This window comes from Halyomorpha halys, unplaced genomic scaffold (assembly GCF_000696795.3).
Source record: "Halyomorpha halys isolate HHAL.00 unplaced genomic scaffold, Hhal_1.1 Scaffold541.1, whole genome shotgun sequence".
Lineage (NCBI taxonomy): Eukaryota > Metazoa > Arthropoda > Insecta > Hemiptera > Pentatomidae > Halyomorpha > Halyomorpha halys.
In genome coordinates, this window is record NW_027112673.1 from 564,317 (window position 1) to 583,135 (window position 18,819).

General features: G+C 31.6%; 2 protein-coding genes across 4 annotated transcripts in view; one reads left to right on the top strand and one right to left on the bottom strand.

Annotated features, from left to right (window-relative positions):
* Positions 1 to 15,159, bottom strand: LOC106684065 (uncharacterized; the record flags this gene model as incomplete). The annotated part of the gene is given in 2 exon segments (XM_024359366.2): positions 1 to 2,458; positions 15,014 to 15,159. Coding segments are annotated over 2 exon segments (2,573 nt in total), but the record flags the coding sequence as incomplete, so codon positions are not given.
* Positions 1 to 18,819, top strand: part of iav (transient receptor potential cation channel subfamily V iav) — a 42,228-nt gene that overhangs the window by 9,093 nt on the left and 14,316 nt on the right. The window contains exons 1-2 of one of the 3 annotated variants that reach the window (XM_067050488.1): positions 8,042 to 8,136; positions 18,561 to 18,783. In XM_067050488.1, coding sequence (XP_066906589.1) covers positions 18,639 to 18,783 — 145 coding nt within the window. In that variant the 5' untranslated portion in view covers positions 8,042 to 8,136; positions 18,561 to 18,638. Of the gene's footprint in view, positions 1 to 8,041; positions 8,137 to 18,560; positions 18,784 to 18,819 lie in introns of those variants that run through there. The other 2 variants (XM_067050489.1, XM_067050490.1) reach the window with 2 other exon arrangements.

Below are 18,819 nucleotides of genomic sequence, written 5' to 3' on the forward strand. Positions count from 1 at the left end.
TTTTCTTCTTCTGACTCAATTACATCTTCGTCATATAAAACATCGTGCGAAGTTGTGATTGTTTTACTCTTTGGCCTTCTAAACTTAGGAACTCTAATTTTAGATGGTTGTGAAGATGGAACACTCGGAAAATTTTGTATTGTTGTGGTTGATTTTGGTGAAGAAGGAAGATTAGGAGACACGATAGTTACCTCTGGAACTGAAGGTAGCCTTCCCACTATCTTTGGAACATTGAAAACGGTTGAACTTTTATCTACTTCAACATTATTGTTTATGTCTGTGTTTTCTTCTTCTGATTCAATTTCATCTTCGTCATATAGAACATCGTGCGAAGTTAAGATTGTTTTACTCTTGGGCGTTCTAAACTTAGGAACTCTTATCTTAGATGGTTGTAAAGATGGAACTCTTGGAGAATTTTGGACTTTTGTGGTTAATTTTGGTGAAGAAGGAAGATTTGGAGACAAGGTAGGTACCTTTGGAACTGACGGTAGCCTTCCCACTATCTTCGGCACATTGAAAACGGTTGAACTTTTATCTACTTCAACATTATGGTTTATGTCTGTGTTTTCCTCTTCGGATTCAACTATATCTTCGTCATATAAAACATCGTGCGTAGTTGTGATTGTTTTACTCTTGGGTCTTCTAAATTTAGGAACTTCACTAATCGTTGATGATTGTGGGGTTGAAACACTTGGCGAATTGGTGATTGTCTTTAATTTTTCAATATTCGGAATATTTGCTGACACACTAGGTACGTTTGGAACTGATGGTAGATTTTCTACAACCAATGAGGGTTGCGAAGCAGTTAGAGGTGGCTGATCTGAGATTGTCCGAGGCGATCTGGGAACAGCAGGATTGTTTCCTGACTGCTTTGGAGCACTAGTGATACCTCCTGTTGGTTTAGGTTCTCTAATCACTGATGGTTGTGAGGGTACAACGTTTGGCTGATTTGTAGTTGTTTGAATTAATTTTGGAACAGTTGTGTCTTTTACTAACACTTTTGGAACTGAAGATAGACCATCTTGTTCTTTAGGAGCTTTGAAAGCATTGTCTCTGTTATCTAGTTCAATATTATGGTTTATTTCTGTGTTTTCCTCTTCTGATTTAGCCAGATCTTTATTATACAATAGATTCATTGGTGATGAAACAGACTTTTGCTTCGGTGTTCTAAACCTAAAAGTCAGTTTGGCTCTAGATGGTTGTGAAGGCGCTGCAATTTGCTGTTTTATGAATGTCTTTAACGTATTTGCTGCGTTAGGAAATTTCGAAATTGATTCTATGTTACCAGTTTTGATATTATTTTTACCGATGTTATTGTCAAAAAGATTGTTAATGACAGTTGAGATGTTTCTTGCTGATGAAGATCCCTTTGAAACTGGATTATGATTTCTTATTTCTATTGTAGCTCGTTCTGGAGATTGATTTCCTCGTAGTCCTAATACATTTTTAAAAAATGACTTTAGGTTTTTTCCATCTGTAGGTAAATTTTTGAGTGATAATTTTTTATCGCTTTGTAGATCAGGCAGATTTCCATTTTGTGTATCGGATTTTTGGACATTAATCACTGTTGGCACTGATACGGAGCTTGGTGAATCTAAGGTAGTGGCTTTTTCTTTATGGCCGAGATCTGTATTGCTAGACCGTGAAACACCTGCTGTTTTTTCGGTTTTAGCTTTAGTTATTCCCACAGAATGAGGATTCCTTGATTCAGTTCCTTTTTTGTCTAAAGAGGCCTGAGTTTCGTTTCTTACTGCCATAACTATATTGGAAATATTGGGCTTTACACCTGTTGTGCTTTGTGATTTGCTGTTTTTAGTTTTACCTCCCGTGGCTATTACGTTCGATGAGTCATTGTTTATAGTGAGGTCCTCGGTTTCTCCATTCTCTTCCTCAATACTTTGTTCATCTTCGTAATCCTCTGCGTTGTCAGTTGTGCCTTGTGAACCTGGTTTTCTTTTTGTTTTCCTCTTCTTCTTAGTCATCTTTAATTCTGACGTGGTTGTGGTATGGTGTTCTTCAATCTCTTCAGAATGGTGTTCTTCATGATCTGTGTGATTCTCCACGACTATCGTTTTATGCTTAGTTTGGATCTGAGGTGTTGCCACTGGTTTCGGTGTGAATAAATGCTGAATCTGTTGGATGTATGAGAATCTGGATCTAGGTGGTTGTGATACATACCTGTATGTTTTAACTCTTCTCCTTGGTGATTTCGCAACCTGTCGTTTGATTCGAGACTGAACAACGTCATTAATACCTGGGCCAATTTCTCCATTATTGCTTGTTTCTCTGCTAAGAGCGCTGTAATTGCTGTTTTCTTCTGTTGGCAAAGCTGGTCTTGTGTCTTTATGAACTGCATTGTTATCGCTGTTTTCAATGATGTCCTGAACGTTTATGTTTGTTATTACCGGATATTCCGTCTCCTCATTATCTTTAACAACTTGATTTTTCAACGAGTTTCCTGGAAAAATTGAAAACTATTACTTTCAAAAAACAAATAAAATTTAAAAAAATTATAACTAGTGTTAAATATCTAAAATGTTAATTTTAATATTTATACGTTAATTCTAATAACTTAGGACTAAAAAATCAATATAAAACAAAGAAAAGAAAAACTGGAGTAAGGAAGTTTCACCACTAAGGTCGTATTACCCTCTATTTTTTAGAGTATTAGAATTTAGCAACTTTCCAGTATTTCATTGTTTTCTTTCCATTCCAAATCTTTTGAAACGTCTAATGCGCAAGCACGGCTTCCCCGCCCATGCTTTAGTTACTAAATAGTACGAAAATGGAAATTATATGTCTTTAATTTTTCGATGTTAAATGGGTAATCGCTTTTATAAAGGTAAGGTTTCCACTTATTTAAGAAAGTCAAAAATATAGAAAAAAAATCTGATGTATTAAGGGCGCCGCGGAAAAACATCCGATTATTTAGGGAGCTGCAAACCTAAAAAGATTGGAAACCTCTGCTATCGAAGACAGATGAAAAAGGATTTAATAGTTTCAGTAGCTCAGCAAACGGTAAAAAAAGTATGGGTTTCCCTGTTTTAATTCAAATCAGCTTTCAATTTTCTAATCCTATGGAGATGCCCCAGACCATAAAAAAAAAGAAAGATATATTGTGTTGTTTTTATTTGTTTACCATTTGTCTATGTTTCTATTTATTTTCAATGTTTAGGTTATTCTGAACTAATTAAATACAAACTGCATCTGACTAGAAGTTTATATTATTTCATAAATAATACATGTACAAATAAAATAGCAAGTTAAAAGTTCAGTTTCATTACGAATTCATTTGAAATATAGGAGAAAACATCGTTTATTTGCACAAGAACAAGAAATTTTTATATAAACAAAACAACTTAAAAATTAAATGACAAAATATAGACATAAATAAAACACTGAATTCTATAATATAATTATATAAATTATTATAGATGTCATATTGTGTTATTATAAATGTCATTAAGTGTCATTAAGTTGAGATGACTCGTACTTGATGATTTTTCATACCCATTTTCAACTTCACTACTTCACTTGAATTAGCTTTAAGTATTTTACTTCGAACGTTAATGCATTTACTTGATTATGATCTCAAATTAAATATTTTTATTTCGGTTGTCAAATATTATCTTCAAATATGTTTTGCACTTTTGTATTGCGTTATCCCTATTTATGTTAAGAGTGGTCATTAATAGAGTCTTTTGTTCTTTTTTATTTTTTAACCATGAAAATTAATGAAACTCATTTAAGACGCTGTATGCTGGACGAATTTTTAGTTCAAGTGAAGCACAAAGAAAAATCAAATTAGTTTATCCTCATACTAATCCTCACTAAATGGTTTGGAAAAGTGGTTTGCTTCTTTTCGGTCAGGTAATGTTAGCCTTGAGGATCATCCCAGATGTGGTCGAACCAAAGAGCTTGACAACGTTCTTAAAAATTATATGGAATCAGATTCAAAACTTTCAAGACCACAATACTGGGGATTACCCACTATATTGAATCATCTACGAGACCTGGGCAATGTCCTTAAGTGTGGGATTTGGATTCCCCATTATTTGAGATATAACAAAACCTTCAACGCTTCTATACTTCATTATTTGTTCGATTAGATTTGGATTCCTTTCTTAAACGTATTGTTACGGGAGACGAAAAATGGATTCTTTCCAAAAACCTATTCAAACTTCTAAATGTGGACTTCATCTAAAAAATAAATTCTCTTATGTGTTTGGTGAGATATGTGCATAATTGTACATTTCGAACTTCTGAATATTTTCAAACTGTAAGTTGACGAGGAAATTAAGGTGAGATTAAATGCAAGAAATTGTTTAGTTCATGTCTTCTTTCCAGAAAATTAAGTTAGAATTTACAAAACTATTATCCTTCCAACTGTTCTATACAGATGTAAACATGTCCTCTTAGAATAAAGAAGAAACAGTGCCTTAAGATTTTTGAAATAAGGTATTGATAAGATATTCGCTTCGTAAAAGGATCAGTTAATCGGAGAATTTATAAAGCTACACAACTCCGAATAGCATGAACTGCAGCTGGCAAACATAATTCATGCGTTAGCATTGCTTTAAGGTTATAGGGTTGGGGTTCAGTAACGAATGTATTTCGTTGGTGTGATCGTGATAGTGCCGGCGAGTAAGTGATTAAAAATGAACAAATAAAATGTATATCATAATTTTTTATTAATGAAGCTAATTATTTTCTCTTCAGTAAGGCGAATAATTCGCTTAAAAAAATCTCATTTTCCCATACCAAAAAACAAAACAAAAAAAAACGAGTTATCCAAAATTCAGCATGGGCATATGGGTTTTGCTTCTGGAAGAGAAACTAGTTCGTTAGCGAAAAGAAATTCGTGGTTAGCTAATGTATTTTTTTGAGTAGTGGTTGTTGAGAAATTAAATGTGCTGTCTTAAGCATCGCGGGCCTAGTTGAAAAATAAATTTATAAAGCGGCATTTTTACTTTTTTGATGGACGATAACGGTCGAAGGAGAGGAAGTTACCGTCATGATTTAGTTAGTATAATAGAATAAATATCGATCATGATCGATTGTGGGGAAAAGAGGTAACTAAGCAAATATTTTGAAGATAAATTCCACTTTGCAAAATTTATTTTATTTTATATACAGCAATTGTTGTGCTAAAGAGAGGAGAATAAGGAACCAATGATAAAAAAGTGAGAACAGTGTAAAGCAATGTAGATATGAAATGATTTCCTATATGAAATTCAAATTTTTGACTGATTATGAGCTTTTTAAAGTACATGAATTTGGGACAATGGTTCCGAAACTTTGTGCTACAATATGTTAATTTAAAATAAATTACATTCAAAATTGGAAGTTTTTTAACCTCAAAAAAATGTTTATTGAATTTTTTTTTTCTTCCTAGAATTGTACCTAATGCTTTAAATTATTTTTTAGTTAAAGGAACAAGTTATGGGCCCATAGTCTCACGTGACTGACGAAACGAGCCAACCCAGTTGATTATTTTGTTTAATTATAGTTACTTATTAGGTATTTTTTATTCATTTCATTAAAAACACGCACATTGTTTTTACTTGTTATTAAAAACTAACAATATCAATTTTAAATGAGCTACGTTCTTCTGAACTTCTTTAGCTGTTATTATTCTGTATGTACAGAACATACAGTCTATCACATTATATATATATAGAGATATACATGCAATCTACCACATACGGTAAACTATTAATCTTCCAATATAAATGTTACTATAAAAAATAGAGACCTCTAGTGAGATATTTTAACATTTTCCAAAAATATGAAATTTTTCATAACTTAACTCAATACATAGCAATAAGGTACATTCTCTTATTTTAAAAAAGATGATATCTAAATACAGTGATAAAGGCAATGTTTTACATTGATCCGTCACGTGGCTCAATTATATTTCCATGTTCATGACCAGGGATTATCCTAAGCTTCAGATTTTTCAAGTTTCGAACTCTTCCTACAACGTACATCAATCCAAACTGAATAAAATTCGCCTCGTAATTTTTCACCTCAAAGAGTAGAATAGAACTGTACAAACGGAAATTTCGACATGGATTATAAAACAGAGCAAACATAGAAGCCACGTCCATGACCCGCATAAAAAAATCGCACCCACAATCCTTGATCGGCTGACTGAGGTACAAATTATATTAAAACTTTTCACTCACTCGTCACTAGGAAAAACTCCTCAAAAAATGCCCTATAATTATCTTAAAAAAGAAAATAAGGAAACCTTTTCGTAGAACCATATTTCGAACCTTTAAATTAAATCATAACCTAGCCTACTCATCTCTCTTTTCTGAATCCGCCGGTGTTCCTCAAGGTAGCTCCTCATCTTAGGTCCCATTCTTTATACGGTTTATACAGCTGACATCCCAACCCACCCTAACACAGTTCTAACAACATACGCTGATGACACATGTATACTGTCTGTAAACATCGACCCAACTAATGCATCACAGACACACATAACACCTACTGAAGAATGGTGTCAAAACTGGAGAATCAAAATAAATCCTGACAAATCCCATCAGATCACCTTTATTCTCCGCCGTAAACCTCCACCATCCTGTCCTACAGTACCCTTTCTGAATACTCCACTAACGCCTGTTGAACAGATTCGATACTTAGGACTCCATCTTGACAAGAGACTTACTTGGAATCCACACACTAAACTGAAACTGCTCGTAGATTGCAATTGCTACAACACTTACTTGACAAACGCTCTAAACTTCCCACTCACTACAAAAAATTAGTATACACTACGAATTGAGCTCTGGGGCTCCACCAAACCATCGAATTCCTCCCGCATCCAATCCTTATAATCCAAAATCCTACGTAAAATCCTTGATGCTCCTTATTACGTTACTAATAAACTCATTCACAAAGACCTTAACATCCCATAGATATGCGTCTTTTCATTCCAAACTCCTTAACCATCCTAACCCATTAATACTTAATCTTTCATCCTTAACAATCCCTGATAATCTGCAAGTTTGAATTGAATTGGATGCATCCATGTCTCTAACTGCTTTTATTAGAGGAAGATTATTTGAGTGGTGAGAAAAAAAATTCTGCATCAACGATTCACTCCATTTTGTAAGTCTTCATTAGGAATTTCGTCTTTCAAGTAAACCAGATCTTTAGTTTACTACCTAGAAGAAAGCCCGACACAGTGGGAAGAAACGTTGATGTAAAATAAACAGATTTATTACTGTTTGAATTCCTTTTTTTGACCGCCGTTCCGAATATTTTCCTACATTAATTACATACGATCAACTAATTGTTTTATGTTTAAATTAGGAATAAATTAAATATAAATTTATAAGGGCATTTAATGTATACGCTCAATAGTAAGGAAGGGATAGGAACTAGGACATGCTTTTTTCAAACCAGCATCCTTAGCTTTTGTTATGAATTACTTGTTTCAAGAAATTTGAGAATCACCCTTGTATATTCCAGAAATCAGACAAATTCTATTCAAAAAAATCACTGAACTAGTAATTAAAATTTTTGAAATTCATATATTTTATTTATTTATCTAAAATTGTTTCCTCATTTTTTCAGAGCATTAATCTACTATGAAGCTAATTAAAAACCGGCTAAAAATCGGCCATAAAAATACTTTTTTTTTTAACAATATATAGTGAATTTGGAACTCTAGAGTGAAGGAGGGATGGATTGGCTTATTATATTAATTTTAGTGAAAACATTGTCAGTTCCTAAATACAGAAGAAAATACTTAAACCAACAAAAAAAATTGTCGTCTCTGCGATTACGCACATCTTAAATGTACTTTGATACTGCACCTTGTAGCATTGAGAACAAATAATTGAACAACTATACAAACACCCGGTGAGCGAGAAAATAACATTGTTCTATTCTACAACAATAAATACAGTAATGGTTTGCACAGCCGGCTCAGAGGGTGTTTATTCAATAGATTTTTGACGAACGGTATTTATCCTACCCTTATGTGTCTTAAAAAAACAACAATAATTTTTGTTCAATGAGATATGATCACGAGTGTATAAGTCATGATTCTTATAATATTTTCTAGTCAAGTGAAAAATTAGCAATTTGTATTAGGAACACAACGAAGAATGGGCATGTTAGGTAAGAATTCAGAACTGTAATTATTCTTTAAATGTTTTGGGTTTCAATTAAGTAATATATGTGAGGAGAAGATGATTGGGAGGGGGGGGTCATAATATAACACAAATAAGTTTAAATAACTTATTTAATAGTGCTAACGTTTCGGCCAGAATTTCTAGCCTTCATCAGGGTTAAGAACAAAAAGCAAGATAACAACCAATGAATATAAGAATATATAGAAAATAATAGAATAACTAACATTATGCATACATAAATAGTGTTAACAGACATGAATAGTTCAAGTATTATAAGAAAATGAAGGCTGTGTGAGAAGATTAAATTAAAATGAAATAAGAGGAAAGAACAATTAATAAAATACATATGAAAATCTAACTAGTAAACATATGTACAAAATGAAAATTATTAAAAATAAACTAATGAAAGAAGTGGGAAATATAACTTATATATAGGTAATTAAATATGTAAATGAAATAAGAGGATTAAGAAAATAAAAATATAAAGTTATATAAGCCTAAAGAAACAAAAAAATATGAATATTTTAATTTAATAATAATAATTTAAAAATTATAAGATATTACCTTAAAAATTTAAGTTTTGAAAAACAAAGCTATAAGGTAGTGTGGAAATATAAAGTTACATTCGGGAATATATTTTCATCTCAAATTATTTCCTCTTTCCTTTGATAGTCAGCCACAATACTAATTGAAACGTCAGTGAAAACAAATAAAACAACACAATTTAGTGTTTACTTTATGTCCGAATAACCCGATCTATCTCTATCAAACATACTTATACATATTGCACGTCCGTAGTTCAATCTAGTACAAGAGCCCAAGAGGAGAAAAAAGGCATTTATCTCACCCCAATTTTTGATTACTTTAATGGAAACTATGTATAATTAATAGTCAAAATTGATGAGTCTGTCAAGTATAGGTAGAGGGAATAAAAATGGCGGCTATTTGAAAGCGATAAAAAAATTTAATTTTTCATTCGGAGCTCTATATCTTAAAAAGTAGGAACAACACAAGTAAATCTTAGAGAACGTCATTTAAAGATGAGCTAATTTGCTAAAATATGAGCTATTTACGTTAAATACTTCTCGAGATATAGCTTTTTAAAAAGCAACATTTCATAAAAATGTTGTATAGTACGTACTAAATTAGTTACTAGTTAGTGAATTTATTTTGAGAAATCTATTTCTCAGGAACTATTTGACGTACAGATGTCTATCAGCACTCAAATTAAAGCTAGTTTAATTGAGCTATAAAGTAGTTTATGATGTTCATCTTCGTAGGAGTAATAGTTTTCATGAAATTTGCTAATATTAATTGATTTATAGTTTTTCCGACAAATTTTTATTTGCCTAATTTATATTCATATGTGAATATCATAAAAACTACTACCGCTACGAAGATAAGTGTCATAAACTACTTTATTGTAAGTTAAATTTCCTTTATTTTGAGCGCTGGCAGACATGTACGTCAAATGGTTTCTGAATGAAGTTTTTCATAAATCAAACTAAATGTCCGAACAACTATAAATCAACTTATATTTGCATATATCCTGAAAACTACTATTCCTACGAAGGTAAGGTCATTAACTTCTTTATAGTCCATTATACTAGCTTTAATTTGAGTGCTAATAGACATCTGAAAGTCACATAGTTCCTGAGATATAGATTTCTCAAAATAAATTAACTAACTACTAATCTTTCAGTAGATTTTTAAGAAATATTGCTTTTTAAAAATCTATATCTCGAGAACTGTTGGACGTAAATAGCTCTTTTAGAGCTAATATATCAGCAAATTTACTCTTCTTTAAATAATGTGCTCTTGGGTTTTTCTAGTATTATGGTAGTTTTTAAGATATCGAGCTCCGAATGAAAAATTAGTGTTTTTTAAGATTTTGAAACAGCCGCCATTATTTATTCCCCCTACCTATACTTGGCAGACTCCTCAATTTTGATTATTAATTATATCTAGTTTTCATTAAAGTAATCAAAAATTGGGATGAGATAACTGCCTTTTTCTCTTCCCGGCTCCTGTACTAATCATAGTATATACTAATATTTCTCAATATTTATTCAGTCTTTTTATTTATGTAATATGCGAATTTTATAAGCACTGAAATGTATACGAAACTTCGAAACAAATTGATCTTCATTACTATTATCTGAGAAGTAGTTACTACATTAACCATGTATAAACAGCTTAGTATAAAAGATTTATATTACAATCCTAAGTTAGTGTTCCAATTCACATATTTTGCAAGAAGAAAAGAGTAAGTATAGATTTAAAGAGAATATGATTAACCTTCAAGTTATTTCGAGGAAAATTATTTTGTAAATTAAAATGAATTTAAAAATAAACTGAATTGAATCAAATTTATAAGTACAAAAGTTTTTGTAATAGTTAAAGAAACATAATTAATGCATCGAAAGTTAGTTTGCATACTTGAACGATACAAAAATATTTGGTAAATATACGCCGAAGAGAATATTAACATCGTAGTACAGATAGTACAGGATTAAATTCATAAAAAAAATTTAAATGTTTAATTTTAAAAGTCAGCCTCCACTGGCTCATTACCAGAGATGCGGCGAGAGCGATGCGCTGGGATCTCTCGAGCTCTGCTCTACCCCTCACACGTGGGAGATAGAGTGGGCTCAGGGATCCTCAGGTCGATTCTGTAAATATTGTATATATTATTTTATCATTATGTTATTTTATTTATTTATTTTTCATACAGATAGTCTGATTATGTTCATCTTGTCTATTCTTTTGTTTGTATATATTTTAAGAGAGTTTTTTTTTTTTTTATTTTATTTTATTTTTTTTTTTTTTTTTTTTTTTTTTTTTTTTTATTTTAGTATGTATGAGATCATTTATCAATATTACCTATTGCCCACAACTGTGTGGCAGATTGTAATATCTATCAATAAATAAATCTATCTATCCAAAAAAAAAATTTTAAAAGTTACCTTTAATATTCAAATAGTTTACATGTAATCATCCCCTTTACTGTCGTATAGGATTGTGAGAATCCCTTCCTCAGAACTTGTCCCAAGAATCTCTCCTGAACCTGTCTTCTTCATTCCAAACTTCCTTTGTTAAGGGCCTCCCGAATCGCCTGATCTTGCTTTGTATTCTTCTTAGTCAATGCCCTTTGTTTCATATTTAACTAATGTCAATCTGTTCTCTGCCCTTCTAGCAACTTGCTTGATGATATCTTCAGCAAATACCACATCGTCATTCCTTAAAGTTGACTCCAAAGCTTTGCAGAGTCCATGATTCACTTTAATAGGTGGAGGTCGGTAAGAAAGTGGTTTTGTAAATTAATTTATTTGTGTTTTTTCTTTTTCATACTTCTTTTTTTCGTATAAAATATTTCTTATGGTATCGAAAACGTTTACTGGCGGTTTTTATTGTTTCATTTATTTCACCATCTACCCAGCCATATTCGTTAAAGTGAGTACCCAGATATTTGAAACTCCTTACTTGCTTTGCTCTAACCTCGTGTTGTTCAGTCTTAGAACTCAATCTCACTGTTCGCTTTTTAATCCTCCTTTTATAGTCATGTTATTAGTTTCTAATTCGTCTTGTAAAATCCGTAGATTAAATTGGAGGTTCCTGCAATTGTCTGCAAACACGATTAAGTCAAAATCATCGAGTGCAAAGAGATTTAGATGGGTTGGCCTTAGATTTTTGAATCCTAGATTGCAGGGTCTCACCGTTTATTTAGGTCTCTCCTGGGTCATTTATAATGAAAAGTAGTGGACTCAGGCTACATCCATGGTTTCTAATTCTCTTGATGTAGTATGTTTACTTGATCTCAGCACTTGTCACTGCTTCTTGTAAAGACTCAAGATAGTTAATTAATTTATTCTAGGACATATTTCTTTCTTTCTTTATATTTTTACTTCAAATAAAGATAGTGATTTTGTTGAAATATTCATTATTTTGAGAGAACTAAAAAATTGGATGTCATATATATATAATGACTACTAATTATCAAATGTTTACCGAATAAAGTTGAACTTGAACTCAATTTTACGATAATAATTTTATTTTCGATTTTCAAAAGCATAGATTTAGTTTTATTTTGGTTTTAAAATAAAATTGACAAAATATGGCGCGTTGTCCACACCATACCACATACCACACATATATACTACATATCACTCTATACACCAACATACTCGCTCAACATAACAAGCCAAACAAAACCAAACTAATCAAAATGTGAAATGGTTAATTATTTCAAATAAACAAAATTAAATGTAGTTTTTATGAAGATTTTTTTTTTTTAATTTGTCATTTAAGGTATATCAAACTATTTCAATGAGGATAAGACATAACTGATATTTAAGACCATTTAGCTGTACATTGATACACTGAGTTCAATCAAAATCAATCGTTAAAGCCATTTTCGACAAAATCGAAAACGTTAAAAATTTATTATATGGCATTTTTGGTCACAAACCTGCCGTAACTATGGTTTTTCAGTTTCGTACGACTTTTCGTTTTTTGAGTTAGCCTGTTCACGCACATAAGCACACAGACCGTTTTGAAAAATTTGATTATATGAACTCAATTTCAAAAGGTGTATTTCCATCGAAAATTCAAATTCTAAATTTTGCTCTATCGCAATACTTTTTCTTATTCTAAACGAAGGTATTTAATTTTATGTTAATTGAAATATTTAAAAATTACTTTTTTAACACTTATTACAGTATAATAAGATATCTAAGATATATTTCTTTTTTTTCTTTATGTTTTTTTATCCAATGAAAATACCAATTTAATTGAAATATTCTTGATTCAAGGGAAACTAAAAAAAAAACTGTTTTTAATGACAGCAATATCAAATATTTACTGAATAAAGTGGAACTTGTTGAGCTCAGTTTCATGATTATAATTTTTTTTTTCGATTTTCTACTTTTTTGTTTTTATTTTTCAAGTTTTTTTGTGTTAATTTAATGATCTGATTTTTAAATAAAAGTTGAGATAAAAACTTTTGCGGCATTGAGGACAACCAATGACCTACTTAGCCCCCTCTCGGGGCCCTGGGCATATTTATTTTTGAGCTCTCTTCCTAACAAAAACGTATTTTTTTAAAATTAAAAATAATAAATTCCTCTTCTAATTAAAAAAACAAATTATGTTTTGTAAAAATGTTATTCAAATTAAAAGTGGGTGGACCCTGTGGCAAACCCCTCTCCCCTACCCTCTCTTTCACAAGAGACACCATAGAAAATATTTTTAAAAAATAAAAATTTTGAAATATATTTTTAGGCATAGCAAAACATGAATGTTACAAAAAAAAATCTTTTCCTATGAAATTAGTCTTCATCTATTAATTTTTATGTTCCAACTGATGCTTAGCAGATGTAACAATCTAAAAGGACCCACCCCTACATGGTCAATCGGAATGACAGTAAAATCAAAAATGTAGTATAGTGTGCGCATCACACAATTTTCACATACCACTCTACGTTCGTCCCGAAGTTTTGTGTAGATTGGTTGGCTTGTGTTAAAGTTTTCGTTATTTTTTAAGACCAGAGAATGCGAACTTATAATATTAAAAAAAAAAAATTTTACTGTTGCCATAAAAATTCATATTTTGGGTTTTTTCGAGGAGAGATTAGCGAATGTAAATTTTGTTCCTAACAGAAATACAACAGTATAACACAAGTTAACGAAGCCGTAATGCAATCGGGAAAGATCGGGTCGTCTCGGCTTTCCTTATTGGAATAGGTTCGTTTTTCTTCTATTTTTATTAATAAAAATCTTCAATATTTTTTATTTAGTCATTTTTTATAATGACTGACAATAAGAATCGATTTTTTAAATAAATTAAATTAAAGATGCTCTAGAGGAAATTTTTTGAAAATTCGTCAATACTAGACTACTTCAATGAGGATGAGACTTATCTTGTATTAAAGTACATTGACTTAAAATCGTTTAAGCCGCTATGCAAAAAATGGAAAAAAAAAATGTAAAAATCGATTTCATAAAATGGCACATCGGGTTGGAAGATTTTTACAAAAGCCTTGCCGTCACGTACTAGGCATATACACACCTTAAATGTTTAATTTCAGTTTCGAACGACTTTTAAGCTAGGCTCTTCACACACATGTACATATTTCATATATAATTAAGTGATAGTAAAAATGGGCGTTCAGATAAACGTGGAGGGGTGGACGTTCTCAGTAACCCTTCACTTCAAACTTCGAATTTCAGAATTTTCTCCGTTGTCAATCTTTTTTAACGTCTATTTTTGATTTTCCTGCCTTTCCGATGGACTGTGTAGCGCCCCCTTTAAGAAAAAATTCAACCTTTGCTGCTGGTTATGAAATTATAGCATTCAGATTATTAATAATTCTTTAACAGCTTAGTGAAGTTATACTACGTCATCTAGGTTCCTGGATTTTGGTAAGAATAATTTTAATAAATCTTTTTTACATACTGAATTTGACTAAAATTATTAAGCTGTAAAATATCGGAAAGAGGTATTTTTATGGGAATGTGCTGATAGAATTACTTTTATGCTGGAAGGTTTAACAGATAAATGCACAATAAAAGTGGCTCAGAATTCAGTTTTTACCAATCTAATTTTTAAATATTTTCTGAGAGGGTCCGAACCCCCTTTGACTTAAGTCAGGAGTGGGCCGCACGTGGTTCAATTTTTGATTTAGTTGTGTGGTAGACTTCTATGGGTTGTAACCACTCCTTTCTACAAATTTCATCAGCTAATTACGAGAAAATTGCGATACTATTCACCATACAAATATATGGTAAATGCTCAATGCTATTAATGATGTATTATTTATTATAGCTTCTTAAAATATATATTTGGAAGACAAAGTATTAGTTACCTTGACCAAGAGCCTGAGCCAAGAAGCTATTGGCCAGTTTCTGCCTGAAGCCAGGTACAGATGAGGTGCCATGGATTACGATCAAACAGCAGACCACTGTTATGAGCAGTCTCATGATCCAAAAGCGTATGAGGGTTATTCAAACATTGTCTCTCTTAAATATACATATGCTTGTTTGTGTTCTAACACTCAAACACTTGTTACAACATCTAAACTAAGGCAAGTGCATTAGCGTAAGCGTAATCGATACATTATCATCATTGGTTGCAAGCTTTAATTTGCATTAAGTTACGATACAATAGCTTCAATATATCCTGAAGGATACCGGTCTTAAGATCCCACTATCTAATTTACTGCTATTTTATCCACGTTTCAATAAGTGGAACCGTAAACTTTGTGTAACATCAATTAGAGATTCAACTCGATTATGTTTAGTTTTAAGAAAATTAGACATTTTTAAATAAAATCTCAAATATTTCATACTTACTCTATCTATGAAATATATAATATGTAAGAAAGGAGGTATACACCAAGAATATTCTTCAGTTTTTGTAATCTAGGAACGCGGGAGGGTTCCATCCTGCCAAGTAAATAATTCTCATTAAAATGACTGGAAGACAACAATGTGTTGTACAAATATTGACCATAAGCTCTGTAATATTTTGCCGAAGGGCTTTCGGATATCTCCGGATATATAATGTCTTAGAACTTGAAATTTTACACTGACTATACTCTGATAATAGAAGATAAAATATCTAAAGTGCATTGCAATCGGACTTCAGTGAACTAAGGTATAGACATATTCTCGGTCAAATCTCTTCGTCGTTGTTATTCTTGCAACCCTGTAATTGAATTTTGGCCGAACCACAAGACATTAATATTTTAATATTTACGCATTTCGCACTATTTTAACTGATTCGAGACCTCGCATATTTTTGGAGGCCATCCACAGAATCCAAAATTTATTTTTTCTTTGTATTAGCAATTTTTTATTAAAAAAATCAAAACATGTTTGCATCAGAAATCATTTGTACAAATAAGATGATTGTAGAGCGTGTGTGCAGGTACCTCCTCTGAATGTTTTTATTACGAGGAACGGATTGCACACCACTTGTAATATAAAATAGTCGGATAACATGAAATCCATAGGTAAAGGTTCACTAATGAAGAAAATAATTTAATTATAGATAAAATGTAATAAATAAAAGAATATAAACATAAATTTGTAAGAAGCAGTACAAGATAATGAATTTTCCTGGAAGGGTTACTTTTGTTTTACAGAATGATAACCCTTGAAACAACCACAAAAGATTGTAACCAGCATCAAATTTTATTTGTACACACTTCTAGGATAATTTTTGTTTTAAATCAGTCTTGTTCTAACGACCACTTCTTCCAAACTGATGATTGCAATTCAAGTTCATTGCACACGCGGTGTGTTTGGCTCGGAAGTGCCTTGCACACACGGCATAATAAAAATGATCTTTGATACTTAAAAACTAAAAAATTCTCTTCAATATACAACTTACATTTTAGTTTGAGAATTCAGCCATACCTTAAATTTATTTTTATTAAACCCAATACGAGAGATATATTCACTTAAAAATGAAAAGGATTCCTTATTCTCACCTTCTCTGAAAACTTACAATACATTTTCGATATGATCAACAATCAATTGTCACAACTATCAATAATGGACGTGAATAGCCTTGAGACTTGCTGCAGTATAACCAATTTAAGGTACCAAAAAAATGTTTACACTAATACTGATACATATCCCTACACCTTCGTCACAAAACATATATAATCCTTTAAGCTGTTATGTACACAATTCTAATACAATAAAAAATCAACGCGTCATACAGGAGACATCTTGTCTCAACCATTGTTTTGTTGATACTTAAATACTTTTTTCTTTTTTTCGAGAATTCTTAGAAGACATTTCTACAATGAAGCATTTATTTTTATTTTTTTTAAATAGATTTTTTCGGAGATTTCACAGCCTAAGCAACAATATATTTGATGTCTACCTCACTTTAGGTGTAACCTACTATAGAAATTTAGAAAGAAAAGGTAGTGTCAAAAGCAGTTCTTAGCGTTTTCCTGCCAAGCTAGAACTTTTCCTCACAGAACTCCCTCTCAGCGTATTTTATGGTAAAACGTTGTTTGAAAAGAGTTTTTAAATTTTTTGACTTGGAAAATGTTGGAGAATGGTGCTGTGAAAATATGCAAATAGCTCGATATTCCAGTGGATCTCCTTTTCATTATAATTTCAAGACTAGTTCTTGTGGTTTCCGTGGTTTCTCTTTAATACGAAAAAAAAAAATTTATATAAAGAATGACGGTTGTGGGCGATTTTTTTGTCATGATCCATATTCCCATATCCAATACAATATTTGGAAGAAGTCGTAAGTAGAAAAAAAAAACTATACCAATGGGGGCTTTAATATTTTGCAATTCCATCTTTTTGAGGGCGCTGAACATAAATTAGAGGTTTGACACTACAATTTGTTCCTGAAAAATAAAAAAATAAAAAAAAAAAAAGTAATTTTTTTTTTTATATTCTTTGATAACATAAAAAAAAATTCATTATTTTTTTAATACCAGTTTATACTAATTTAAACTAGATCATAGTTCCTAAATGTTTGTTTTCTACAATGCTTTTCATCCGGGTATCGGTTAGGAGCATCTAATCTTAATGCAATGGGAGCCAATCGTATGGAGACCTGAAAGAGATCTCGGAAGAATATTTTTGAGTATAATAATAATGTATTTGTGTTTTTGGGTGCTGATCACGAATTTAGAATTTACCTTTTCGAAATTATAAAAAAATCCGTACATAATTTTTTCTTCATATTATATATAAATATAAATAGTTGACCGTATAATTTCAAAGAATGAAGAAAATGGTCAGGTTTGCGGTCAAAAGAGGAACTAAAATTAAAGATAACGGCAAAGATTTACCATCTACGCAGCCCCTGTCATTTGGGTAGATTTTTCTGGTTATAATCATTTTCATTTATCTTCAAGCTGATTTCCACTGCTTTTCTTATTAGAGTCTTTCCATGTCATCTTGGTTACTTCCTAGAACTGTAATGTCGTCCGCGTACGTTTTTATTTTTCATTCTAATCACTGTTTCTTGGGCTAAGTTGGAAAGCATTGGCGCGAGTCCATCTCCTTGGGCCAGACCTGTTCTGGCTTCAAAGGCTTCAGATACTTCTCCTTGTATCAGAACTCTGCATTTAGGATCACTTGCGCGCGCTTATGTCAGTCTCACCAACTTCTCAGGGAGCTCAGTCATGATCTTCCAAAGACAGGTTCTCTCTATGGAATCGATAAATAAGGCGTTCACATTCTGATCTATTTCCTATCGCTTTATGATTTTATGTTTAAGGAAGTAGATGAAGATCTCCTGGACCCTACTTGGTGATCGCCTTAAAATTACTTATAAGTATTTTTTCCAGAAAAATTAGTAATGATAAAATCTGTTTAAACCTTTTTTAGAACTAATAATTTTTATTTAAATGGAAATGTTATTTTTTACAGGTACAGATTCCTATAGAAGCATCTTTGTCCAGCCAAGATCCATTGTCGAAATGGGAGGATCATCAAGCTTGTTGGCAAATGCAGTATCGGGGTTCGCTTGGAGAAACCTTATTGCATGTTCTTATAATTTGTGACACAAAGATACACACCAGGCTTGCAAGGACTCTATTAAAGTGTTTTCCTAATCTTGCAATTGATGTTGTGGAAGGGGAAGAATATTTAGGTACATATATATATTAATATATTATTATGTTTTATA